General features: G+C 33.2%; 2 protein-coding genes and 1 long non-coding RNA gene across 3 annotated transcripts; 2 read left to right on the top strand and 1 right to left on the bottom strand.

Annotated features, from left to right (window-relative positions):
• Positions 1–3,329: 3,329 nt before the first annotated feature.
• Positions 3,330–3,770, bottom strand: LOC141674225 (galactinol synthase 1-like). The gene is made up of 2 exons (XM_074480945.1): positions 3,648–3,770; positions 3,330–3,548 (listed from the first exon to the last, which is right to left on the bottom strand). The coding sequence occupies exons 1-2, from the start codon at positions 3,768–3,770 to the stop codon at positions 3,330–3,332; spliced, it is 342 nt and encodes a 113-aa protein (XP_074337046.1).
• Positions 3,771–21,819: 18,049 nt separating this feature from the next.
• On the top strand, positions 21,820–22,254 carry LOC141672595 (uncharacterized). The gene is made up of 2 exons (XR_012555607.1): positions 21,820–22,070; positions 22,215–22,254. It is a non-coding gene; the product is annotated as an uncharacterized LOC141672595 (long non-coding RNA).
• A 1,823-nt stretch (positions 22,255–24,077) lies between these two features.
• Positions 24,078–24,791, top strand: LOC141675147 (histone H3.3-like). Its single transcript, XM_074481868.1, has 4 exons — positions 24,078–24,149; positions 24,253–24,329; positions 24,414–24,504; positions 24,621–24,791. Exons 1-4 carry the CDS (start codon positions 24,078–24,080, stop codon positions 24,789–24,791), a joined length of 411 nt encoding a protein of 136 aa, XP_074337969.1.
• Positions 24,792–27,788: the final 2,997 nt, after the last annotated feature.

The following is a 27,788-nucleotide window of genomic DNA, read 5'->3' as shown; positions in this document are numbered from 1 at the left end:
GCATGTAAGTGTGAGATTAGAGAGGCGGCAGATGAAACATAAAAGAAATAGGGTTAGAGTATACTCCAAGATGACGGGAGGGAAAAAATATTTGGTAAAGGGGGGAAACAAAGAGAATTTCATGGGAGATGTGTTTGTATAAGAAGAGCAAAAAAATTTTGTTTTGAGTGTATTTTATTATTATTATTATATAATTGTTTTAAATTTTTTTAAATATTAATCAAATAAAATAAAATATTAATCAAATAAAATTGATATATTTTAACATCCGTAAGGTTGGATTGTCGAAAAAATCATTTTAAAAATTAATGTTATAAATCGGGAACGAGTCTCGTTGTTTGGAGTGGTACTTTTACTGGATTTTTCTAATCCTGACATGCAAGATGAATTTCAAAATTGATAATCATTTTTTCATTTAACTAAAATTGATATATCTTAACATCCGTATGGTTGGATCGTCGAAAAAGTCATTTTAAATGTTAATCTTATCAATCGGGAACGAGTCTCGTTGTAGGGAGGGGTATATTAAATGGATTTTTCTAATCCTGACATGCAAGATGAATTTCAAATTTTTTAATAATTTTTTCATATGACTAAAATTGATATATCTTAACATCTGTATGGTTGGATCATCAAAAAAATTATTTTAAATATTAATCTTGTCAATCGGGAACGAGTCTCGTTGTCGGGAGGGGTACATTAACTGGATTTTTCTAATCCTGACATGCAAGATGAATTTCAAATTTTTTAATAATTTTTTCATATGACTAAAATTGATATATCTTAACATCTGTACGGTTGGATCGTCGAAAAAATCATTTTAAATATTAATTTTGTCAATCAGGAACGAGTCTCATTGTCGGGAGGGGTTCATTAACTGGATTTTTCTAATCCTGACATGCAAGATGAATTTCAAATTTTTTAATAATTTTTTCATATGACTAAAATTGATATATCTTAACATCCGTACGGTTGGTTCGTCGAAAAAATCAATTTAAATATTAATTTTGTCAATCGGGAACGAGTCTCGTTGTCGGGAGGGGTAAATTAACTGGATTTTTCTAATCCTGACATGCAAGATGAATTTCAAATTTTTTAATAATTTTTTCATATGACTAAAATTGATATATATTAACATCCGTATGGTTGGATCGTTGAAAAAATCATTTTAAAAATTAATCTTGTCAATCGGGAACGAGTCTCGTTGTTGGGAGGGGTACATTAACTGAATTTTACTAATCCTGACATGCAAGATGAATTTCAAAATTTTTAATCATTTTTTCATATGACTAAAATTGATATATCTTAACATCCGTACGGTTGGATCGTCGAAAAAATCAATTTAAATATTAATCTTGTTAATCGGGAATGAGTCTCTTTGTCGGGAGGGGTACATTAACTGGATTTTTAAATCCTGACATGCAAGATGAATTTCAAATTTTTTAATAATTTTTTCATATGACTAAAATTGATATATCTTAACATCCGTACGGTTGGATCATCAAAAAAATCATTTTAAAAATTAATCTTGTCAATCGGGAACGAGTCTCGTTGTCGGGAGGGGTACATTAACTGTATTTTTCTAATCCTAACATGCAAGATGAATTTCAAATTTTTTATTAATTTTTTCATATGACTAAAATTGATATATCTTAACATCCGTACGGTTGGATCATCGAAAAAATCATTTTAAAAATTAATCTTGTCAATCGGGAACGAGTCTCGTTGTCGGGAGGTGTACATTAACTGGATTTTTCTAATCCTGACATGCAAGATGAATTTTAAATTTTTTATTAATTTTTTGATATGACTAAAATTGATGAAAAAATCATTTTAAATATGCAAGATGAATTTCACATTTTATTTCCATTCCCTCTCATCAAATTTCATTTCCCCCTTCTTCCAAATTTCATTTGCCCCCTTTATCTCCCCCTTTTTTTCCCAATCACACTACTTCTTTCCTTTAATTAATTTTTTATATGCTCCCAACTCCCCCAATTTACCTTTCCCTTTCTTATCCAATTTCCTTCATCTCCAATTTCTCTTTCATCTCCTTCATTTCTCTGCCGCTCTTCCATCTACGATTCCTTACCTTGATTTTTTCAAAATCACATCGATTAAGTAATTTTCATTAATCACCTCATTTGCTGATAGTAATCTAGATAGAGAAACAAGAAGTAATCTAGGTAGGGAAGGGTTATTGAATTTAATTGAATTAAATATCAGTCTGAAATGGGGAAGAAGAAGAATATTATGAGGGTATGGGGCATACGCTTCGTACAATATTCAGAGATGAGGGGTTCTTTGGTCTATATAAAGGAATGGGAGCTACGCTGCTGATATGTCTTCTTGGTATGCTTGTTCTTTATCTTTGTTGTTCTGTCCTGTTATAACTTGTAGACTGTCAACCTTAAGACATTGAGTCAGGTTCTGGTGGAGACCATTTTGAGCCCTAGGTTTTATTTCCTTTTTTATTCACTTTCTTCGAAGAAGTTTCAAGTGTCGAGTATGATTTGCCACATAATTTGAGCATGCTAGGGATATCTCTCTATAGAAAAAGTAGCTTAAACGATGAGTTGCCTTTACTCATATTACATCTAATACAAGTTGGTGGCAGTTGTGCAATTACAGATATAAAGAATTATGACCTTAAGCTAGTCAAGTTTAGAGTATCAGAACATATAACTACTTCCTTTTATGAATCATAATTAATGCCTTCAGTATTTATTATGTCAATATGAATATTGATCGACTGATTTAGGTACTTTTGCAGGCATTTTAACACGTTGAGTATTATGAAAATTTCAAAATAGTGATAGTAAGCTAGTGACAAAGTATTAATTTCCTAATTTTCTGTAGTATGTGTGAGGAGATATTTAAGATTATCACAATTACCTTGCCTTTATAAACTTGTGAACCAGCCTTTCTATTATGTATTAGTTTTTAAATTACAGAATTTGTATGCCTGGTCTTTAGTTTGTACTTGAGAAGCATACGAAGAGAAGTCATTCTTACTTCTTAGTGATATAATAAGTTTTGATGTGTTTACTACTTGCATATATCCTGAAGTTGTGGTCCTGTAACTGATGAGATTTTTATTATTCTTATTGAAAGTAGTTGTATATCAATTGGAATAAAATATAGGGTTTATTGATTTCAATGCTAATAATTGTACATGGTTTACGTTATTGAGGACGTATATATACTTTGTCAAGCTTCACGCTGAAAAACAAATATCTTAGCGTAAGTACTAGCCAGTAGTCTTAAAAAATCCTAGTATTATGAGTTCACCAACACACACTCAAGATTTAGCTACATTATCCAGATCCTTAAGCAGCCAATTGTGCAGGGACATAAGAAATTGCATGTTCTTGGATGGAAGCCATTACAGATGATCTCGAGCAGTTCTCTCCCTCTTGGGCAGAGTTCTCAGCCTTAAAATCTAGTGACTCGTCATTGTAAATATCCCACCATTTGGAAACTAACATTTTGATGTCTTCTCTGTCCATGTTAGCTTCTTTGCCAGTGTACCTCCATGGCTTTGATCCCTATATTTGCAAGTTAAACCAAATAGGTCAAAGTTTTAGGGCAGACAGTTTAGTTATATTCATTATTCGAGATATACTTTATTGCAGAAAAGAGCTTACAGCAGCACAGTAGTGCACAACTTTTACTTCATCTAGTTCAACGTTCTCCGGGTGACGCCATAACATTGCTAGAACCAGGTTGTATGCTAGAGGAATAGGCTTGTATATGTGGTTGAAGAACATGTTTAAGAAATCCTATTAATAACATAATAGTTAGATATGTAAAACCACTTAGTTTAAACTATTGTTTCCATCCTAACTTTGTATATACCTACCAATTGCTTTATACAACCACTTGTGAGTTATTAGGACTCTATTGCTTTATATGTACCTACCAATATTAACTGTAAAATTCTAGTATTAATTATTTCTAATCTCCAAGGAAGCAAATATTGTAGACACTCTTTATAAGCAAGATTTTGTTCTGTTATGTGTTTGGTTATTATATGTTTAAGATTTTTTCCAAAAGAAATCACTAATGCAAAAATGTTGCTTGTAAATTTGAATACTGTTTTTCTTAATTGCATGAGCTAATTTTATTAAGGGATTTTATGATTTACTATTCAGGTTCATTAACTGTTTTATTGAGGTTGTTTACGTTTATATCCAGACATTCAGCTACAACATTATCCTATTTACATTTTCAGGGAGAGGGAGAGAAACCAATTATAGAAGAGTTTATTACATTTGCTGAAAATGTACAAGAGGAAGATGAGTAAAGATCTTGAGGTTAAGCTCAAGAAACTGGCTAAAGAAAAACTGTTGGAAGACCAGGACAAGCTGCAGATGAGCAAAGAGGAAGGTGCGCGAGAACATGGCCCAGTTACTTAAGAAAATAGTCGACATTAATCCAGGAATCACAATCAATCATTAAGATTTCTGCACAACCAATGATGATGATAATTACCTCACACCAATTACTGGAGGCTCTTCACTGGACTTGTAGTATTATGGCATTGTGATTAATTTGTATATTTTTCAAATCATAGATGAACTTGTAAATTTGTAAAAATATTTAGTTTGTTGATGAATGTATACGTGTCCAGGTATACTCTCTTTATAGTAATGCAAGAGCTGCAAAATGCGGTCTCCATGAAATGGAGGTTGCATTTTGTAGCTTTGTATTACTATAAAAAGAGTACACTTTGATTTGTATCTATTTATCGCCAAACTTTTAGTTTAATAGTTGAACTCGTCCATTTGAGGTAGTATTTTTGGTTTTTGATTTGGCTCATGATTTTTTGATTGTTAGTTTGTTGGTTGAATGATTCATGGTTTGGAAATTTCTTGGTTAAATGTTTTTGAATTTGTTTTGTGGGGACTTGCATATATGCAAGTCAAATCTTTTTTTTTACCATTACTCAACAGACAATGGTTACTGTCACAATGTGTAAAACAATCATCTAAATAAGGTGTTCAGACAACAAGATACAAGACCTGTTGTTTGAACTTCATTTACATAACACTAGTAATAACCATTGTTTATGAGCTTTCCTTTTAATAATGGTATGTAAAAACCATTGTTTGATGTTCAATAAGATAAGGGTTATAATAAACACTTGTCTAAATTACACAACGTAAGGCCAAAAACTGTAGTCTCACACTACCATAAGTTAGCTTATTAACAACGGTTTTTGATTGTTATGTGAAAGATTTATGACAACAGTGCAGAATCCGAAATGTTGTCTATCTCGGTAAGAGGATGCCAGAGGTACAAGTCTTTCAAAAAATAGCTATAACTGTTGTTCTACATGTACTCCAACAACAGTTTTTCAAGGAAAGGAAATTCACAGTTGTCTACGAATATGGGGCAACAGTTTTTTTGTCAACCGTTGTTTCATAGGTGTTGTGTGATTGCAAATTTCTTGTAGTATCTAGTGGAGGAAAGGTTCTTGGAAAGCAGCTCACAAACAAGGTTACATCTTATTAAATGCCTATAATAGAATACATTATGATCTATCTTCTCCTAACTTGATATATCTTCTCCTAACATTTCTGTGTTTTGTTCTCCATCACAGGTTGCTCGTATGCGTGCTCCAACAACTGGTGCCTATAGGAAGCCACATAGATACCGCCCTGGAATAGTTGCCCTTCGGTATATATTTATCAATTCATGTTATTATTGAAACATCATTTCCTGGTTGTTGCCCAAGGCTAATCATACAGTAATTTCTTGTAGTGAGATCCGTAAGTATCAGAAGACTACTGAGCTTTTGATATTAAAACTTCCATTCTAGAGGCTTGTACGTGAAATTGCTCAAGGAATTAAGGTTAATTAGTTTTTAGTATATTTTTTCAAATAACTTTACCCAAGAGAAACCTTATCTTTGTTCATGGCATGTGCCAAATTTATTTCTAATTTGCAATAGTGAATTTGTTGTTAGAGAGTGATTTGCGTTTCCAGAGTCATGCAGTCCTGGCTCTACAGGAGGCATCGGAGGCCTACCTGGTAGGCCTATTCCATGATGCCAACTTATGTTCAATTCATGCTAAGCAGGTGACAATAATGCCAAAGGACATTCAGCTGGCAAGGAGGATCCGCGGAGAGTGTGCTTAAGCAGTTGATTCTGCCGGAGAGCAGTGTAATTAAAATAGTAGTTGTAATTGTAAGTTTGAGGATTGCTGATATATGTGGGAGTGATGAAGAAAAATTATATATGTTGAGTTAATCTTCAATGAGGATGATACCTTTTTCTTTTGGTATTCACTAATATTAGGAAAGAAGATAATTCACAATAATGAGGAAATTCTAAATTATTAAAATGTAATAAGAAATTAAAAATAGTACATTTACCTTTAATTAGTTTACTTATTAAAATAAGAATCCAAACTAATGAAAATTTAGAAAAAAATGAGAATCCAAACTAATGAAATTTAGTGAAAGAAATTACTTTATTCAAATTTAATATATTTGTACCCTTATTCCTCAATTTCTATTCCTTGTTGTATGTATTACCTCGTGAAAGATTGTTATAGCCAAGAGATGCCACTCACACATTCCTCATTTTCCAATTTGCCCCTCTCACCATCTCTAAAAGTATGGGTCAATTCTGACTTTTTTGATAGTCTTTGTTCATAACATTTATTATTTTAATTCAAATTTTGTTATTTTAATTTTGAAAATTATGATATATTGTTTATTTAGTTTGTGTTTTATTAAGTTTGATGATTATCAATTTGATATTCAATCGGATCAATACTAAACAAACTCTAGAATTCAGTATGATATATCTTCTCCTAACTTTTCAATAATTGTAAGTTTGAGAATTGATGATTTATGTGGGAGTTATGAACGAAAATATATATATGTTGAGTTAATCTTCAATGAGGACATGCTTTTTCTTTTTGGTATTCAATAATATTTGGAAAGAAGATAATTTATCACAATGAGGAAATCTGAAATTGTTAAAATGTATTATGAAATTAAAAATAGTATATTTACCTTAAATAAATTTGTTTTGATAAGAGACACATGAAAAATGAGAATCCAAACTAATAATTTTTTTTTAAAACAAATCACTTTATTCACATCTAATCAATATATTTGTCCCACCTATTCCTCCATTTTTATTCCTTATTGTAAGCTTGTTCTAGCTCCTCTTCTCCTACGCGCATGAGATTACCATTCATTTACTCCTCCTTTCTTTGGTCTGCCACTACATATTTCTTATTTTCATATTTGCCCCTCCCCTACCCCAGCATCTCTAATAGAAGCTTGGTTCAAATCTGAAAACATAGGATGCCGATCTTGAAAACATATGTTGTCTTTAGAATTTGGACATGAACTAAAATATTTTTTGAACATTCTTTTCAAATTATTATTCCTTCAGATTTTATTTGGTGAAATATTGGGTTTTTGACCGAGTCTACTACTACCAGTCTTTTATAAATATAAAAATACAATAATATTTATAGAAGAAATAAAGTAAAAATATTTTGGATCGTGAGTCTTAGTTAGTAAACTTAAATAGTTTAATTTTAAATTTAGCACAATATTGATGATGCAATCAAATGTCAATTTGTAAAGATTTGCTCACACACACTAACCACCTCAACAAAAGAAAAACTTGATACCACAGTTATTCATGAGTAGGGCTACAAATAAAAACTTGAGTTATTATGAACAATACTGGAGATCGGCTCGTTTAAGTGAACTCAGTTCAAACGATCTTAAACATGAAAATGAGTTCGGATGAGTAAAAGAGTGAAGCCGAGCTTTTTTCTTTTAAACTAGTACTCGGTTCGTTAAACTCGAAATCGCTTGGACTCAGTCCGGTTTCGGTAATAATTTAGCTCAGAATCAGCTTGAACTCAGTTAAAATTTTGTTATAATAAATTATTTGTAATGATATATATTACAAATGATAAATTATTACTAATCACTAATATATTTATAAATATATTTTTCTCGTCGTTTATTAATAATTTAATTATTATGGAAATGTCGTTCATATTTCAAAATTTAACGCTTAATTTTTTCATAAGAGAACTATCAAACATTGTAATCATGATTTATTTGTCTCCAATTTTTTCATAATTTCATGAACATCATTAAATAACCTGTAATTTACATACACCCGATTTTAGTAAAATATTAGAACATAATAAAATTTTGACATCTATATATTAAAAGGTAATGTACGATTTCTAAAATTAGCATTTTCTAAATAGTGTAAAATAAAATTGGACATCTTCTTAAACCTCAACGTCAAACATAAATATATATAGATTTAAGAAACAAGTGTAGATCGATAATGTTTATATCATTATAAGAAAAAGTTTATTAATCAATATTGAACATTACTATTCTTTCGGTCGTTAAACTCTGATCATCTCGTTTCATTTTTTTAAAAATAATTAACCTCGGCTCGGTTCAGAAAGAACTTGACTTGTTTGCAGCTCGATGAGTTTGATTTGATTTGTAAATGTAACTACTAAGCCCTTTGATTTGCAAATGTAACTACTAAGCCCCGTATCATATAGTAAGATTATAGTCTTTGTACCATATTAGAACTTTATTATATATGAATTTACATGTACTTTTTATGAATATTTAAAATTAATTGTTGTTAATATATGTAATTGTATTTTAATTTAAGTTATATATGTGTTAACCAAAGTTTTCTATGAGTTTTTTTTTTTGTAATTTTGTAGTTAAAGACAGTTTGCATGCACCTATATATATATATATATATATATATATGAATATATAGGTCCAAGATCAAATACAAAATTCATAAGTACAAGATTACAATTTTTTTGATTCTACTTATATAACCCGGGTTAAACATCATTTATTCACTAATAACTTAAATTTTAATAAATAAATGTAATTTATTTCTTCAATATCCTTCTCATTCGCCAGTATTAAATTAGGGCACATAATATGATATTTTATTTTTCTTCAAAAAACCAAAATTTTATTTCTTTAATATAGAAGTGTACTTAGTCATTACTAAAATTTTGTTAAATTAATATTATATACTTTTCAATTTTCGTTATCAGTTCACCCAAACAATATTAAGTACAAAAATTATAAAATATTGTTAATTTATTTTGATTTTATTAATAATACCAATTTAAAATTATATATGATATGAATTCAACACATGCATAACTATTGTTTAACACACACCAGTTTGAACTCTAGTTATGTATTTGTTGAGCATAGCAATAAGAAAATATGAGACTTTCATAGAAATTTTTGCAACTTTTTCATAAATTATGAAATGTTATGCAAATGTTGTACGTATATAGTAAATGTTTTTAAAAAATTTACTCATTTATTGTTAAATGATGTTAAATTCAAGTGATATATGTAATAACCAAAATTTACTCATTTATTGTTAAATGATGTTAAATTCCAGTGATATATGTAATAACCAAAAAAGTTTTTACATAATTTGTACCGGATTTTATAATCAAAATTTATTGGTCGAGTGTGATTACTCTGGTGAATTTAGTCTAGTTATTAGTAAGCCCATTTGTAAAAATCTACTCTTATTTTTAGAAATTAAAATATTCTTTTTAAATCTTTGCATATTTTGCACACAATCATCTTGATTTTTATTAATTTTAGAATTATTACCATTTTATCTATGAAAGATCCCCGATCCACATATTTTTGAACACTCCAATAAGAACACGTTGAGTAGGATTTATGATCCGCACCTATCTTTAAGATTGTGTTAGGATTAATTTCAATCTAAACATATTTTAGTTATTTGTTTATTTTGTTTTCTGAATAACTAGCTGTCCATGTATTACGTTAACATCTTAGACTTAGATTCTGTCAGCTGCGTGAGTTTAGGAGATTAGATTGGAGATAAACTAGTATTTGTTATTCCATGGTTTATAGCTTAGTAGTTGTTTTCTATTCCTTTAAATATTGCTTTCTGTATCTTTATCTAGTTAACCCGATTTGCAGATTTTCCATGCAAAACATATCGTGTTCAGCTTACTGTGTTTACATATTGCATACTCTACATCCAATATCTGGTATCAGAGCTGCATTCACCACGTATTGAGGTCACATATGATGGAGGCTAACAAGACCAGAGAAGGCTCCATCAGGCTGAGTATTCCAATGCTTATAAAATTAAACTACACCACCTGGGCAATAAAGATGAAAGTACTTATGCAGGCGCATGCGATTGGGGAATCAATCGAACTCAAGGATCCAAAGACGGTACCTGAGGAAAAGATAGACAAATGAGCGCTAGCCATGATTTATCAGGGGATTTCAGACAACATATTACTGGCAGTTGCAGAAAAGAAAACCTCAAAGGAAGCTTGGGAGTCGATCAAAACAATGTGTTTGGGAGCGGATAAGGTGAAGAAAGCTAAGGTTCAGACGCTTAAAATTGAGTTTGAGTCACTGAAAAGCTGGACGATTTTTATATGAGACTAAATGGTTTGGTCACAAATATCAGGGCATTAGGAGAAGCAATCAGAGAGGAATATATCGTGAAGAAACTATTAAGGGTTGTTCCAACCAATTTCTTACAAATAGCCTCAGCCATAGAGCAATTTGGGAAGTTGGATACAATGTCAGTGGAGGAAGTGGTTGGATCTCTTCGGGCCCATGAAGAGCGACTGAAAGGGCCTACAGAAAGTAACGAGGGACAACAGCTATTGTTGACTGAGGAAGAGTGGCAAAGAAAGGAAAACGTTGAAGGCAAGTTATTACTTACTAGAGAAGAGTGGTTGAGGAGATCGGGAAAAAACGTCTCACATGGAGGAGGAGAAAGCTGGATAAGAGACAACCGATTTGTTCGAGATAGAAGCCAGGTAAAATGTTTTGGTTGTGGTGGCTACGGGCACTTTACAGCTGAGTGTCGCAAAACTGGGCGAAACAAACAACAAAGGGGCGAAGCGAACCTAACGCAGGTACGTGACAGCGAACCTGCGTTGTTGATGGTATTTTGTGAGAATAAAATAAATGCAGAAATTGCTTTTACTGAAGACAAAGGAGCAACAAATGACAAAGAGACTGAAGAACACACCTGGTACCTTGACAATGGTGCCAGTAATCATATGACTAGCAGACGAGACAAATTTGAGAAGCTGGACAGGACAGCAAGAGGTGAGGTAAAATTTGGAGACGGGTCAGTGGTAAAAATAGAGGGGAAAGGGTCTATCAGAATAGCATGTAAGAATGGAGAAACTAGAGTTCTGAACGGTATTTACTACATTCCCAATCTGTGAAGTAACATTATTAGTTTGGGACAACTTTCAGAGGAAGGAAACAGAGTCGTTCTGGATGGTAATCATATCTGGGTATATGAAAGTTGTGGTCGATTACTTATGCAGGTTCAGAGATCTAGGAACAGGCTGTACAAAATATACATCGAGGAAGCACAACAGACCTGCCTGTTAACGAAAGACAAAGAGAAAGCTTGGTTGTGGCATCAACGTCTCGGTCATGTTAATTTCAAAGCTCTGCACATAATGTCAAAGAACCGGATGGCACACGGCCTGCCCTCTATCAAACACCCTGGGGAAATCTGCAGTGGATGCCTCATGTCGAAACAGTCACATAAGCCTTTTCCATCTCAAGCAAATTTCTTTGCAAAAATTAAATTAGAACTGATTCATTTAGACCTTTGTGGACCACTGTCTCCCCCCACTCCGGTAGGAAATCGTTATTTTATGTTGTTGGTAGATGATCATACCCGTATGATGTGGGTCTATATGCTCAAAACAAAAGATGAGGCCTTAACATATTTTAAGAAATTTAAACTGCTTGTTGAGAATGGTGAAAAACAGGGTATACAAGTCCCGCGAACACATCATGGGGGTGAATTCTGCTCCAAAGATTTCCAATTTTTCTGTGAGGAACAGGGTATTCTAATCATTTTACAGCGCCCTATACACCTCAACAAAACGGTGTAGTAGAGCGCCGTAATCGCACGGTGATTGCCATGGCAAGAAGTATGTTGAATGAAAGAAACATGCCAACACAATATTGGGGGGAAGCTGTTCGGTATGCTGTTTATGTTCTTAATAAATTGCCAACTAGATCTCTGTCCGAAATCACACCTCATGAGGCATGGTTCGAGACAAAACCAAGTGTGGAACATTTAAAAATATTTGGCTGCCTGGCATACATGAAGATACCTGCTCCGTACACTAAAAAGCTCGATGGAAGAAGCAAAGAATTGGTCCATCTTGGTCGAGAACCAGGAACAAAAGCATACAGACTATTCGACCCAGACTCTGGCACTGTACACATCAGTAGAGACGTCGTTTTTGATGAAAAGAAAGGCTGGGATTGGACAAGGAATGCAGACACTGCTAGAGACTCATCTGAACAGCTAACAGTTGCAGGATACAGTGATAATTTATTTGATGATCCAGCACAGGAAGTCACGGAGGAACCGACTACACCTGCAGTTCCTCAGAACAACATTACTGGAACTCCTAGTAGCCCACTCACGCAGCCCAGTGATGCCAGCGAACTCAGTGAACAGCCACTCTGTTTTCGCTCTCTGGCTGATGTATATGCAGATTCTGCAGAGATTGAACTCGAGGAGGAATTATTCTTGATGGGAATTGATGAGCCAGTGTGTTTTGAACAAGCAATTACAGACAAAGTATGGAAAGAAGCCATGGAAAAAGAAATGTCCTCCATCGAAAAAAATAAAACATGGGAACTGACTACACTTCCTAAAGGACACAAGGCTATTGATCTTAAGGGGATTTTCAAAGTAAAAAAGGATTAGAACGGTGAGGTGACAAAGCACAAAGCCCGACTCGTAGCAAAAGGATACGTTCAGAAACATGGTGTGGATTATGATGAGGCTTTTGCCCTTGTGACGAGGCTGGAAACAGTCCGTCTACTTCTGGCTCTAGCAGCAAAACACGACTGGGAGGTACATCACCTCGACGTCAAGTCTGCGTTTCTAAACAGCTTGTTCGAAGGGACATTTGGAGGTGTCTCAAAACCGTGGGTTCATCGAAGTCAAGCAGTCCAGCTATGCCAAGAAAGTTCTCGAGAATGCAGGATTGGCCGAATATAATGCAGTCAAATTTCCTATGGATCACAGCCTGCAGATACATGCTGACAAGGAAGGACAAGCTGTGAATTCCACAACTTTTAAGAGTATAGTTGGCGGATTGCGATATCTAGTGCACACACGCCCAGATATCGCTTTTGCAGTTGGTATAGTCAGTCGATATATGGAGAGACCAACCGAGTTGCACTTAAATGCGGTAAAACGAATTTGTTGTTATGTCAAAGGGACGATACACTATGGACTCCTGTATACGAAAGGCCACGGAAATTATATTTTAAAAGGTTTTTCAGACAGTGATTTGGCAGGGAGCTTGGACGACAGAAAAAGCACAGGAGGTATCACTACAAGAAAACAAGGTTAAATACAACTGATTTAAATTCGACCGGGATTAAATTCGACCGCATGCGGTCGAATTCTTTGGACACGGCTAAATTCGACCGGCCTCGGTCGAATTCAAATGGTCGTATTTAAACAGTCGTATTTATAATCAGTTTTAACTGAAAACGGTTGAAATTAAAATGGTCGAAATTAAACCGGTCGAATTTTGCCCCTAAATTCGACCAAAAAGAATTTCGGTCGAATTTAGCCCCAATAAAAAAAATGAAGGGAATTTCCCCCAAAACTATTTATTTGGCACTCCTAAATTCAACCAATTTTAGTCAAATTTTATATTTAAAAATGGCAGGAAATTTACCCACACTTTTAAAATTTTCAAAAACAAAGTGAGGGAAATTTCCCGCCCTTTTCGAAGTTATATTTCAATGGAATTCAGTTGTATTTATGATTTTTAAAAAATTATATTTTTTTAATAAAAAAATTTATTTAAATGTTAGTAACTATTTTGAAATTATGAATATGGGAGAGAATAAAAGTTATCCAAATAAAAAAAATTAGTTAAATTTATTTGTTTAAAAAATAAAATTGATGCTAGTTAGTTGTACTAGTCAAACAAATGCTTGACTTTTAAACTGATAAATCAAATAAAATTATTTTGATCCGAAACTTTGGTTATATCACCAATATATATATATATATATATATATATATATATATATATATTTATTGACATCCATATGGTTGGATCCCTCAAAAATAATTTTTTAAAAAAATTGAAACACCAATTCAGACTAAAAACTCGTTGTACTACTCAAACTAATGTTTGACTGTTAAAATGACAAACCAAATAAAATTATTTGGATCTTAAATTTTGGTTATATCACTAATATATATATATATATATATATATATATATATATCCACTGACATCCATACGGTTGGATCGATGAAAAATATTTTTGAAAAAATCGAAACACCAATTCATGACTACACACTAGTTAGTTGTATTAGTCAAACTGATATTAGAGTGTTAAAATGACAAACCAAATAAAATTATTTTGATCTGAAACTTTGGTTATATCACTAATATATATATATATATATATATATATATATTGACATCCATACGGTTGGATCCCTGAAAATATTTGTAAAAATCAAAACACCTATTCGGACTAAAAACTAGTTAAGAGTACTAGTCAAACTAATGTTTGACTGCTAAAATTGCAAAACAAATAAAATTATTTTGATCTAAAATTTTGGTTATATCACTACTATATATATCCATTGACATCCATATGGTTGTATCGATGAAAAATAATTTTGAAAAAATCGAAACACCAATTCATGACTAAATACTAGTTAGTTGTACTAGTCAAACTGATATTAGATTATTAAAATGACAAACCAAATAAAATTATTTTGATCTGAAACTTTGGTTATATCACTTATATATATATATATATATTGACATCCATACGGTTGGATCCCTGAAAATATTTGTAAAAATCGAAACACCTATTGGGACTAAAAACTAGTTAGGTGTACTAGTCAAACTAATGTTTGACTGTTAAAATTGCAAACCAAACCAAATTATTTTGATCTAAAATTTTGGTTATATCACTACTATATATATCTATTGACATCCATACGGCTGGATCGATGAAAAATATTTTTGAAAAAATTAAAACACCAATTCATGACTAAACACTAGTTAGTTGTACTAGTCAAACTCATGCTTGACTGTTAAAATGGTAAACCAAATAATATTATTTTGATATGAAATTTTGATTATATCACTAACATATATATCTATTCACATCCATACAGTTGGATCGATGACAAATATTTTTGAAAAAAATTGAAACACCAATTCATGACTAAACACTAGTTAATTGTACTAGTAAAACTGATACTTGATTGTTAAAATGACAAACCAAATAGAATTATTTTGATCTGAAACTTTGGTTATATCATTAATATATATATTTACTAACATCCATACGGTTGGATCCCTGAAAATATTTTTAAAAAATCGAAACACCAATTCGGACTAAAAACTAGATAGGTGTACTAGTCAAACTAGTGTTTGATTGTTAAAATGGCAAACCAAATAAAATTATTTTAATCTAAAATTTTGGTTATATCACTACTATATATATCTATTGACATCCATATGGCTGGATCGATGAAAAATATTTTTGAAAAAATCGAAACACCAATTCATGACTAAACACTAATTAGTTGTAATAGTCAAACTGATGTTTGACTATTAAAATGGCAAATCAAATAAAATTATTTTGATCTGAAACTTTGGTTATATCACCAATATATATATTTATTGACATCCACATAGTGAGACCCCTGAAAAATATTTTAAAAAAATCGAAACACCAATTGAGGACTAACACTAATTAACTTTGCTGGTAAACTAATGTCTGACTATTAAAATGACAAATTAAATAAAATTATTTTGAGCTGAAAGTTTGGTTATATTACTAATATATATATATAAATATATAGCCTATAACCCATGCGATACACATACTGATTATAACATTTGTAATTTTATTATTTTAATAATTTATTAATATAAATTATAAAAAATAATAATTAAATATAATATAGATTAACGAAGTTAAAATATTTACATATTATTTTGTAGGGTCAGATTCAATAGGTAACTGATATTACTCGGTAACTAAGTAACTAATTATGATAGGCCACACATTCATCACCTTTAATGGCACGTTTACACCTAAACTTTTTTAGTGCTTATGTATAGTTTTATCATGTACTTTTTATATATTTTTTTATGCGTGTTCTTTTTATTTTAAATATTTATATTTTCATAAGGAGTGTTCTTTAAATTTTTTGTGCTAATATGTGTTCTGTAAATATATATTTTAATGTTCTTTAACTATTTTTGTGTGTGATATATTCTTTACAAGTGCTTTTCGGAAAACAAAAAATTATTTACTAGTTTTCTACATAATTATTTTTACACACTAGATTATAATTATTTTTGTATTATGGTCAATTATTTTTTGTATTATCTAGTTTTCTACACCAAAAATTTATATATTTAGTATCTTTTATTACATGTCCAGTAAAAATTTTACACGTTCTGTAACTATATTTAGTATTCTGTATTTTCTATTAAATTTTTATTTAGTGTTCTTCAATTTTTAATTTAGTCAGCCCAATACTTTAAAATGGTGATGTACTGAGGTCTGCTCACTTAACGGATTTGGGCTCACTTTACCCACAGTTTAGTCCAAGTCTCTAACAAACATCCACTTAAAACCCTAAACCAACTCTACAAATATCATCCATACCTTTCCTCAGCCGCACAAGATCTCTTCTTAGTTTTCAGTTTTTATATTTTCTTCTTTTTTAATTTCAAATCTAAAAGTTAAAGCATCTCGTGCAAATTCCTTGTTTCGATACAATAAACAGAAGGAATTATGCTTAAACAATCTGTTGGGTTTTTAATTTAAGCTTGTTATTTTATTTAATGTAAGTTTCTTTTTACACATGCACGTGCCTGTTACTGCTGCATGTCTAGAGATCAGCTTGTGGAATTAGTCTTCACGTAGTAGAGATTTTATAGGAGTCCAGAGAAATAATCGTGTGTTTCAGTCGTGTTAGGAGAATCAGTTGTGTCCCTGGTTTTTAGCCATTATCAGCTAAACCAATCTCTTATATTGTACTGTTCTTCTTTTGAAATAAAACAGACGCTTACTAGTGCATCTATCTTGTTTTCTCTCAGATAAAGAAACACTTATATATATATAAACTGGTATATACAGGTGCTATTTTTAACATTCTGGTATCAGAGCTAGCAACCTGTGAATGCCCAAATATATGCCAAGAATGACTACGATCGAGACAAGCAAAGTAAAGGAAGGTGCAGTCAGTTTGAGCTATCCCATGCTATCAAGAGGAAACTACACAGCATGGTCTTTAAAGATGAAAGTGTTTATGCAGGCACACGGTGTTTGGGATGCAGTGGAGCCAAAAGACGACACGGCGAAGGTCGAGGACAGAATGGACAAGATCGCACTCGCTGCGATATATCAAGCCATACCTGAGGACATTCTCTTGTCCGTTGCTGAAAAACAGACGGCTAAAGAAGCTTGGGATTCCATAAAAACCATGTGCCTGGGAGCAGAACGAGTAAAGAAAGCGAAGGTACAGACTCTAAAAACCGAGTTCGAGATGCTGAACATGAAAGACACGGAATCCCTAGATGATTTCTGCATGAAGCTACATGGCCTGGTGACGAATATACGAGCCCTAGGTGAAACTATTGAGGAGGAATATGTGGTGAAAAAATTGCTCAGAGCAGTACCCTCAAAGTTTCTACAAATAGCGTCCACCATTGAACAGTTTGGGAATCTGGAAACTATGACGGTCGAGGAGGCTGTTGGATCGCTTAAGGCACATGAAGAAAGAATACGTGGCCAAGTAGAGGTCAGTGGAGGGCAGTTGCTGCTCACAGAAGAAGAATGGTTGAAAAGAGAAGGCGAGGAGAGCAAGTTATTGCTCACTAGAGAGGAATGGCTCAAGCGAGGGAGCAAGGGAGGATCAGAGTCTGGGCAACGTTTTAAAAATAACAATGACTATCGTGGAAGGGACAATAATCGACTGGTGCGAGATAAGAGCCGAGTCAGATGTTTTAACTGTCAACTACATGGACACTATGCAGCAGAGTGTCGCAAACCGCGACGTGACAGAGATCAAAAACAGGAGGTTAACATAGCTCAGATTCAAGATGATGAACCAGCTCTGTTGCTAACAGAGCGTGAAGAGGAAAATGCTAGTGTGATGTTGAATGAAGAAAGGATAGCCCCAAAGTTGAACACTGCTGAAAATGAAAAGGCAAAAGGTGACTCAAACTTGTGGTACTTAGACAATGGCGCAAGCAACCACATGACGGGTCAAAAATCAAAATTCAGAGAACTGGATGAGAAGATAACTGGACAAGTCAAATTTGGAGATGGTTCAACAGTTCATATCAAAGGGAAGGGAAACATAGTGCTGAACTGCAAGAACGGGGAGGAGCGTGTTTTAAATGAGGTATATTATATCCCTACACTTCGTAGTAATATCATTAGCCTCGGTCAATTATCTGAATCTGGAAATGAGGTTGTTTTACGTGGTGACTATCTGTTTGTTCGAGACTTGAATGGAAATCTTCTTATGAAAGTAAGACGTTCTCACAATAGGCTCTATAAAATTATTATTGAGAACAGCAAATCTAAATGCATGTTGTCTAAGTCAGATGAGTCTTCGTGGCTTTGGCATTCGAGACTAGGACATGTTAATTTCAGGGCTATGAATCTGATGTCCACAAGTAAAATGGTATATGGCATGCCAAATGTGAATCAGCCTAAAGAACCATGTACAGGCTGCCTAATGTCGAAGCAAACCAGGAACCCGTTTCCATCACAGTCGAACTATAGTACAAAAAGAGTCTTGGAATTGATATATGGTGACCTCTGTGGCCCGATAACACCAACAACTCCTGCAGGAAACAAGTACTTTTTTCTATTGGTGGATGATTTCAGCCGTGCCATGTGGGTTTTCATGTTAAAAACCAAAGACGAAGCCTTCGAGGTTTTTAAAAGATTCAGAGCACAAGTTGAAGATGGTATGGAAAAGAAAATAAAAACATTGAGAACTGATAGAGGAGGGGAGTTCATGTCCAAGCAATTCATGTCTTATTGTGAGGAAGCTGGAATCAACAGGCAATTCACGGCCCCTTTCTCTCCACAGCAGAATGGAATCGTGGAGCGGAGGAATAGAACTGTGGTAGAAATGGCTAGAAGCTTTTTAAAGGAGAAACGCTTACCCTCTATGTTCTGGGGTGAGGCAGTTCGTCATTCTGTGTATATCCTTAACAGATTGCCGACGAGAGCTGTGTCCGATATTACTCCATATGAAGCCTGGTCAGGTTACAAGCCACAGATCGGACATATCCGAGTTTTCGGCTGTGTTGCCCACATGAAGATTCCAAATGCATACACTAAAAAACTCGATGATCGTAGTAAGCCTGTAATTCATCTCGGCAAAGAGCCAGGTACAAAAGCATACAGGGTGTACGATCCAGTGGCAAACACAATCCATGTAAGTCGAGACTTGGTCTTTGAGGAATCTAAAATGTGGTCGTGGGAGAAACATAAGGAAGTGCAGATCACTCACCCTGAAATGTTTGTTGTTCAGAACATATCTGTGACAGAATCAGCCGAGAATACAAGCGAGGAGGAAACATTCACATCTCAAAGTGCGAGCTCAGACAATACAAATGAACATACAACAGAAACTGAAAACTCTCAATCATCTGAGACACTCTCTGATCTAGATTCCACCAGCAGCGAACCCAGAAACTACAGATCATTGACAGATATTTATGACAATACAGAAGAGATAGAGCTTGACGAAGAACTGTACCTCATGGGAGTGGATGAGCCTGTGTGCTATGAACAGGCAGCAAAAGAAACGGAGTGGAGGAAAGCTATGAAGAAAGAGATGGAGGCTGTTGAGAAAAATAAAACTTGGGAGTTGACAGAGTTACCTGCTGGACATAAGGCTATTGGTCTGAAGTGGATATTCAAATTGAAGAAGGATGCTAACGGAAGAATTGTGAAACACAAGGCTAGAATCGTGGCTAAAGGATATGTACAGAAACATGGGGTTGACTTCGAGGAAATCTTCGCACCTGTAACTCGACTTGAAACCGTCAGATTGCTTCTTGCTTTGGCTGCTAAAAATGGTTGGGAGGTGCACCATCTTGATGTAAAAACGGCATTCCTCAACGGGGAGATTCTTGAGGAAGTCTACGTCTCTCAACCGGAAGGGTTTAAGAAAGCGGGCCAGGAGCACTTAGTATACAAGCTGTTAAAAGCTTTGTATGGGCTACGACAAGCGCCCCGGGCATGGTATGCGAAATTAAACAAATGCCTTGAGGAACTGGGATTCATGAGATGTCCTGTTGAACATGCTGTTTACACCAAAAGGGAGGGAGATGAGTTTCTGATCGTGGGTGTATATGTGGATGACTTACTAGTGACGGGTACAAGTGTGTCAATCATTCAAGACTTCAAGGCAAAGATGAGCAGCAGATTCGAAATGAGTGATCTAGGGAGATTATCCTATTACTTAGGAATTGAAGTCGAGCAAGGTGCTGATTACATAGAATTGAAGCAAGCAGCGTACGCAAAAAAAATTCTAGAGAAAGCAGGATTGGCAGGCTGCAATCCAGTCAAATACCCGATGGATCCTAAGGAATCAATGTCAAAGGATGAGAACGGTAAGCCTGTGAATTCTACTCTGTTCAAAAGTATAGTAGGTGGGTTACGTTACCTTGTAAATACGAGGCCAGATATTGCTTTTTCGGTTGGGATGGTGAGTAGGTTTATGGAAAAGCCCACCACGATGCACATGAATGTAGCAAAGAGAATTCTGCGCTACATAAAGGGTACAATTGATTTTGGCCTGGTATACACAAAGGAAGGTGGAAACAATATTCTCACTGGTTATTCTGACAGCGATATGGGTGGTTTTGTTGTTGACAGAAGAAGTACTGGAGGCATGGTATTCTACCTGAATGAAAGTTTAGTGACCTGGGTATCTCAAAAACAACGGTGCATTGCTCTCTCATCCTGCGAGGCGGAGTTCATGGCAGCAACAGCGGCTGCGTGCCAAGCTATTTGGTTACGGAACCTGTTGAAACAAATAACTGGAGATTTTGTTAGTCCTGTGGTTATATACATAGACAACAAATCCGCGATCGATTTGGCCAAAAATCCAGTGTTTCATGGCCGTAGCAAACACATAGATATCCGCTATCATTTTATCCGTGAATGCATTGAAAGGGGTGAGATAATTGTCAAGCATGTCAGCACGGAGTTTCAGCGAGCAGATGTGTTAACGAAGAGCCTCACTACTGTTAAATTTGAGAGAATGCGGAAACTACTGGGAGTGAAGGAGTTAAGCAAACAAGCTTAAATTAGGAGGGTGATTGTTGGGTTTTTAATTTAAGCTTGTTATTTTATTTAATGTAAGTTTCTTTTTACACATGCACGTGCCTGTTACTGCTGCATGTCTAGAGATCAGCTTGTGGAATTAGTCTTCACGTAGTAGAGATTTTATAGGAGTCCAGAGAAATAATCGTGTGTTTCAGTCGTGTTAGGAGAATCAGTTGTGTCCCTGGTTTTTAGCCATTATCAGCTAAACCAATCTCTTATATTGTACTGTTCTTCTTTTGAAATAAAACAGACGCTTACTAGTGCATCTATCTTGTTTTCTCTCAGATAAAGAAACACTTATATATATATAAACTGGTATATACAGGTGCTATTTTTAACACAATCATATAAAGATGCTAAATCAAACATACAGGCCCTATGGACTTGCATCTTCCTCTTTATCTCTCTGGATTTTTGGCATTTTCTCGTAGGTTCAACATTTTTCTATCTTGTTTTCAGTTCAATAGTATATATAAATTTTAATAATTTCTTGTTAATAATAGAGAGGATTATGTTATAGTATTGATATTTGAAGATGCTCTATGATGAATGATTTGCTTTAACCACACTGAAGAGATTTGTGATGAGTCTGTAAGGTTATGATCTTGTTAGAAATAAGGTTTCAAAGAGATTAATATTTTCACTTTGAGAATGTTAAGCTCTTCCTTCATTAAACTTGGTGGTTTGAGTAGCGGCGAATGAGTAATTATAATTAGATCTGTTTTGTCTGATGTGTGTAGCTGCGGGAGTACTAGCAGCGTCAAGGATGCAGATTCACCAGAATCGTCAGTGCACACAAGAAGTTTGATGCAATGCTTGGCTGAAAAATAGAGATAGGTTTTAGTATATTGTAATAGTAATTATCGGATTTTTTGAGCCATTAAATTTGTTTGTTGACACTGTTTTTTAAATTTGTATTGTATTAGTTGCAGATAATATTATGTAGAATTCTGGTTGTTGAAATGATACGTTCCAAGATGTTCTAATTTGGTTAGGTTGAAATTATAAAATGGAATTGAGCAGCATTTTGCCGTTTTTTCAAAAATCTGTTGTTAGTTTAAATTGATCGAATTCGGTTGAATTTACGTTTAAATTAATTTTCGATCATATACGGTAAAATTTAATATTTTGGCGGGTTTTTTAAATTTTTTCGAAAAATTTAATTGTTTGGACGGGATTTTTAATTTTTTTTCAAAATATTTAATTATTTGGGCATGATTTATAAATTTTAGGTGAAAAATTAAATTCGATTGTCCTCGGTCGAATTTTTCGGTTGAATTTAAGAGGTCGTAAATATTCGGTCATAATTAGCCAGTCGAATTTAGTTAAATACGACCGAACTCCTAAATTCAACTCCCTTTATTACAACCGATTCAAAATCGGTCGAATTTAGTTAAACTCGACCGCGCACGGTTGAATTAAGCTAAATTCGACCGATTTTTTTCGGTCGAATTTAGCCTTTTTTCTTGTAGTGTATGGCCTTCTATCTTGACGAGAATCTGTTTACTTGGGTGTCTCAGAAGCAGCGATGCGTCGCCTTGTCCTCCTGTGAAGCAGAATTTAGGGCCCCTACTGCTGCTGCGTGCCAGGCCATTTGGCTTCAACGGGTACTGAGCTGTATTGCAGATGTGAAACTAGGTCCAGTCATTCTCTATGTCGACAACATGTCAGCTGTAGACCTTGCTAAGAATCCTGTGTTCCATGGGAGAAGTAACCACATCGACTTGAGATACCATGTCATTCGTGACTGCGTCGAAAAGGGCTTGATCATCATAAGACATGTCAGCATACACGAACAACGTGCAGATATCCTGACAAAGGCAATGGCAGCTGCAAAGTTTGAGAAAATGAGAGATTTGCTGGGGATCAAGAAACTAAATGATGTTTAGATTCAGGAGGAGTATGTTGGGATTAATTTTAATCTAAACATATTTTAGTTATTTGTTTATTTTGTTTTCTAATTAACTAGCTGTCCATGTATTATGTTAACAGCTTAGACTTAGTTTCTGTCAGCTGCGTGAGTTTAGGAGATTAGATTGGAGATAAACTAGGATTTGTTATTCCCTGGTTTATAGCTTAGTAGTTGCTTTCTGTTCCTTTAAATATTGCTTTCTGTATCTTTATCTAGTTAACCCGATTTGCAGATTTTCATGCAAAACATATCGTGTTCAGCTTACTTTGTTTACATATTGCATACTCTACATCCAATAGATTGATTATGGAGGGCGGGGAACTCACAAAACTACACTTAAGAGCCGTCAATTCATGTAGAAACTACGAAGCACATCATTAGCAACTTGTAACTGTTAAATCAAAACATAATCCCCCTGCCCCATATATAAAAACAGTTTCCCCCTCCCCATTTGTTCATCAAACTTTTATATACATCCACTAGGAAGTGATAAAAAGATAATAAACCTCAAAATATTTGAAGAAGAATTATAGCTAAGTAATTTATTAAGTGACCATTTCTCTTTATTTTTTTCCTCTATATGAAGTACAGTTTAAAGTTCTTCCCAGGAATTCTGATCCATCTAATTATATGTATGTCATATAGTATTCATCAAAGGTATTGATTGAAAACCATTTTATTTTATTTTTAGATGGCTGGTACCAAGCAAACTGCTCGTAAATCTAGTGAAGGAAAGGTTCCTGGAAAGCAACTCACACACAAGGTTACATCTTATTAAATGCCTATAATAGAATACATTATGATCTATCTTCTCCTAACTTGATATATCTTCTCCTAACATTTCTGTGTTTGGTTCTCCATCACAGGTTGCTCGTATGCGTGCTCCTACAACTGGTGCCTATAGGAAGCCACATAGATACCGCCCTGGAACAGTTGCCCTTCGGTATATATTTATCAATTCATGTTATTATTGAAACATCATTTCCTGGTTGTTGCCCAAGGCTAATCATACAGTAATTTCTTGTAGTGAGATCCGTAAGTATCAGAAGACTACTGAGCTTTTGATATTAAAACTTCCATTCCAGATGCTTGTACGTGAAATTACTCAAGGAATTAAGGTTAATTAGTTTTTAGTATATTTTTTCAAATAACTTTACCCAAGAGAAACCTTTTCTTTGTGTATCGCATGTGCCAAATTTATTTCTAATTTGCAATAGTGAATTTGTTGTTACAGAGTGATTTGCGTTTCCAGAGCCATGCAGTCCTGGCTCTACAGGAGGCATCGGAGGCCTACCTGGTAGGCCTATTCCATGATGCCAACATGTGTTCAATTCATGCTAAGCGGGTGATAATAATGCCAAAGGATATTCAGCTGGCAAGGAGGATCCGCGCAGAGTGTGCTTAAGCAGTTGATTCTGCCGGAGAGCACTGTAATTAAAATAGTAGTTGTAATTGAAAGTTTGAGGATTGCTGATATATGTGGGAGTGATGAAGAAAAATTATATATGTTGAGTTAATCTTCAATGAGGATGATACCTTTTTCTTTTGGTATTCACTAATATTAGGAAAAAAGATAATACACAATAATGAGGAAATCCTAAATTATTAAAATGTAATAAGAAATTAAAAATAGTACATTTACCTTTAATTAGTTTACTTATTAAAATGAGAATCCAAACTAATGAAAATTTAAAAAAAAATGAGAATCCAAACTAATGAAATTTAGAGAAAAAAATCACTTTATTCAAATTTAATATATTTGTACCCTTATTCCTCAATTTCTATTCCTTGTTGTATGTAGTACCTCCTGAAAGATTGTTCTAGCCAGGAGATGCCACTCACACATTCCTCATTTTCCAATTTGCCCCTCTCACCATCTCTAAAAGCATGGGTCAGTTCTGACTTTTTTGAAAGTCTTTGTTCATAACATTTATTATTTTAATTCAAATTTTGTTATTTTAATTTTGAAAATTATGATATATTTTTTATTTAGTTTGTGTTTTATTAATTTTGATGATTATCAATTTGATATTCAATCGGATCAATACTAAACAAACTCTAGAATTCAGTATGATATATCTTCTCCTAACTTTTCTATAATTGTAAGTTTGAGGATTGATGATTTATGTGGGAGTTATGAAGAAAAAATATATATGTTGAGTTAATCTTCAATGAGGACATGCTTTTTCTTTTTGGTATTCAATAATATTAGGAAATAAGATAATTTATCACAATGAGGAAATCTGAAATTGTTAAAATGTATTATGAAATTAAAAATAGTATATTTACCTTAAATAAGTTTGTTTTGATAAGAGACACATGAAAAATGAGAATCCAAACTAATAATTTTTTTAAAAAACAAATCACTTTATTCAGATCTAACCAATATATTTGTCCCACCTATTCCTCCATTTTTATTCCTTATTGTAAACTTGTTCTAGCTCCTCTTCTCCTACAGCCATGAGATTACCATTCATTTACTCCTCATTTCTTTGGTCTGCCACTACATATTTCTTATTTTCCCATTTGCCCCTCCCCTACCCAGCATCTCTAATAGAAGCATGGTTCAAATCTGAAAACATAGGATACCGATCTTGAAAACATATGTTGTCCTTAGAATTTGGACATGAACTAAAATATTTTTTGAACATTTTTTTCAAATTATTATTCCTTCAGATTTTATTTGGTGAAATATTGGGTTTTTGACCGAATCTACTACTACAATTCTTATATAAATATAAAAATACAATGATATTTAGAGAAGAAATAAAGTAAAAATATTTTGGATCGTGAGTCTTAGTTAGTAAACTTAAATAGTATAATTTTGAATTTAGCACAATATTGACGATGCAATCAAATGTCAATTTGTAAAGATTTGCTCAAACACACTAACCACCTCAATAAAAGAAAAACTTGATACCATAGTTATTCATGAGTAACGCTACAAATAAACCGAGTTATTATGAACAATACTGGAGATCGGCTCGTTTAAGTGAACTCAGTTCGTCTCGTCTCCTTAGTCAAAACGATCTTAAACATGAAAATGCTTTCGGATGAGTTAAAGAGTGAAGCCGAGCTTTTTTCTTTTAAACTAGTACTCGGCTCGTTAAACTCGAAATCGCTTGGACTCAGTCCGGTTTCGGTAACAATTTAGCTCAGAATCAGCTCGAACTCAGTTAAAATTCTGTTATAATAAATTATTTATTATGATAGATATTACAAATGATAAATTATTACTAATCACTAATATATTTATAAATATATTTTTCTCGTCGTTTATTAATAATTTAATTATTATGGAAATGTCGTTCATATTTCAAAATTTAACGCTTAATTTTTTCATAAGAGAACTATCAAACATTGTAATCATGATTTATTTGTCTCCAATTTTTTCATAATTTCATGAACATCATTAAATAACCTGTAATTTACATACACCCGATTTTAGTAAAATATTAGAACATAATAAAATTTTGACATCTATATATTAAAAGGTAATGTACGATTTCTAAAATTAGCATTTTCTAAATAGTGTAAAATAAAATTGGACATCTTCTTAAACCTCAACGTCAAACATAAATATATATAGATTTAAGAAACAAGTGTAGATCGATAATGTTTATAGCATTATAAGAAAACGTGTATTAATAAATATTGAACATTACTATTCTTTCGGTCGTTAAACTCGGATCATCTCATTTCATTTTTTAAAAATAATTAACCTCGGCTCGGTTCAGAAAGAACTTGACTTGTTTGCAGCTCGATGAGTTTGATTTGATTTGCAAATGTAACTACTAAGCTCTGTATCATATAGTAAGATTATAGTCTTTGTACCATATTAGAACTTTATTACATATGAATTTACACGTACTTTTTATGAATATTTAAAATTAATTGTCGTAAATATATGTAATTGTATTTTAATTTAAGTTATATATGTGTTAACCAAAGTTTTATATGAGTTTTATTTATTTATTTTTTTGTAATTTTGTAGTTAAAGACAGTTTGCATGCACCTATATATATATATCTATATATGAATATATATGTTCAAGATCAAATACAAAATTCTTAAGTACAAGATTACAATTTTTTTGATTCTACTTATATAACCCGCGTTAAACATCATTTATTCACTAATAACTTAAATTTTAATAAATAAATGTAATTTATTTCTTCGATATCCTTCTCATTCTCCAGTATAGTATTAAATTAGGGCACATAATATGATATTTTATTTTTCTTCAAAAAACCAAAATTTTATTTCTTTAATATAGAAGTGTGCTCAGTCATTACTAAAATTTTGTTAAATTAATATTATATAGTTTTCAATTTTCTTTATCAGTTCACCCAAAAAATATTGGCTACAAAAATTATAAAATATTTTTAATTTATTTTGATTT

The sequence above is a fragment of the Apium graveolens genome, chromosome 7, assembly GCF_009905375.1.
Source record: "Apium graveolens cultivar Ventura chromosome 7, ASM990537v1, whole genome shotgun sequence".
Classification (NCBI taxonomy): Eukaryota; Viridiplantae; Streptophyta; class Magnoliopsida; order Apiales; family Apiaceae; genus Apium; species Apium graveolens.
Note: the sequence above shows the minus strand (reverse complement) of the source record. Positions and strands in the feature narration are given on the sequence as shown.

Bases quoted from the DNA above. Each gene is read 5' to 3' on its own strand.
- LOC141674225 (XM_074480945.1), bottom strand. From the start codon at position 3,770: ATGTTCTTCAACCACATATACAAGCCTATTCCTCTAGCATACAACCTG. The intron at 3,549-3,647 runs GTAAGCTCTTTT...TTGCAAATATAG, and splicing joins TTGTGCACTACTGTGCTGCT to GGATCAAAGCCATGGAGGTA.
- LOC141675147 (XM_074481868.1), top strand. From the start codon at position 24,078: ATGGCTGGTACCAAGCAAACTGCTCGTAAATCTAGTGAAGGAAAGGTT. The intron at 24,150-24,252 runs GTTACATCTTAT...TCTCCATCACAG, and splicing joins GAAAGCAACTCACACACAAG to GTTGCTCGTATGCGTGCTCC. The intron at 24,330-24,413 runs GTATATATTTAT...AATTTCTTGTAG, and splicing joins CCTGGAACAGTTGCCCTTCG to TGAGATCCGTAAGTATCAGA.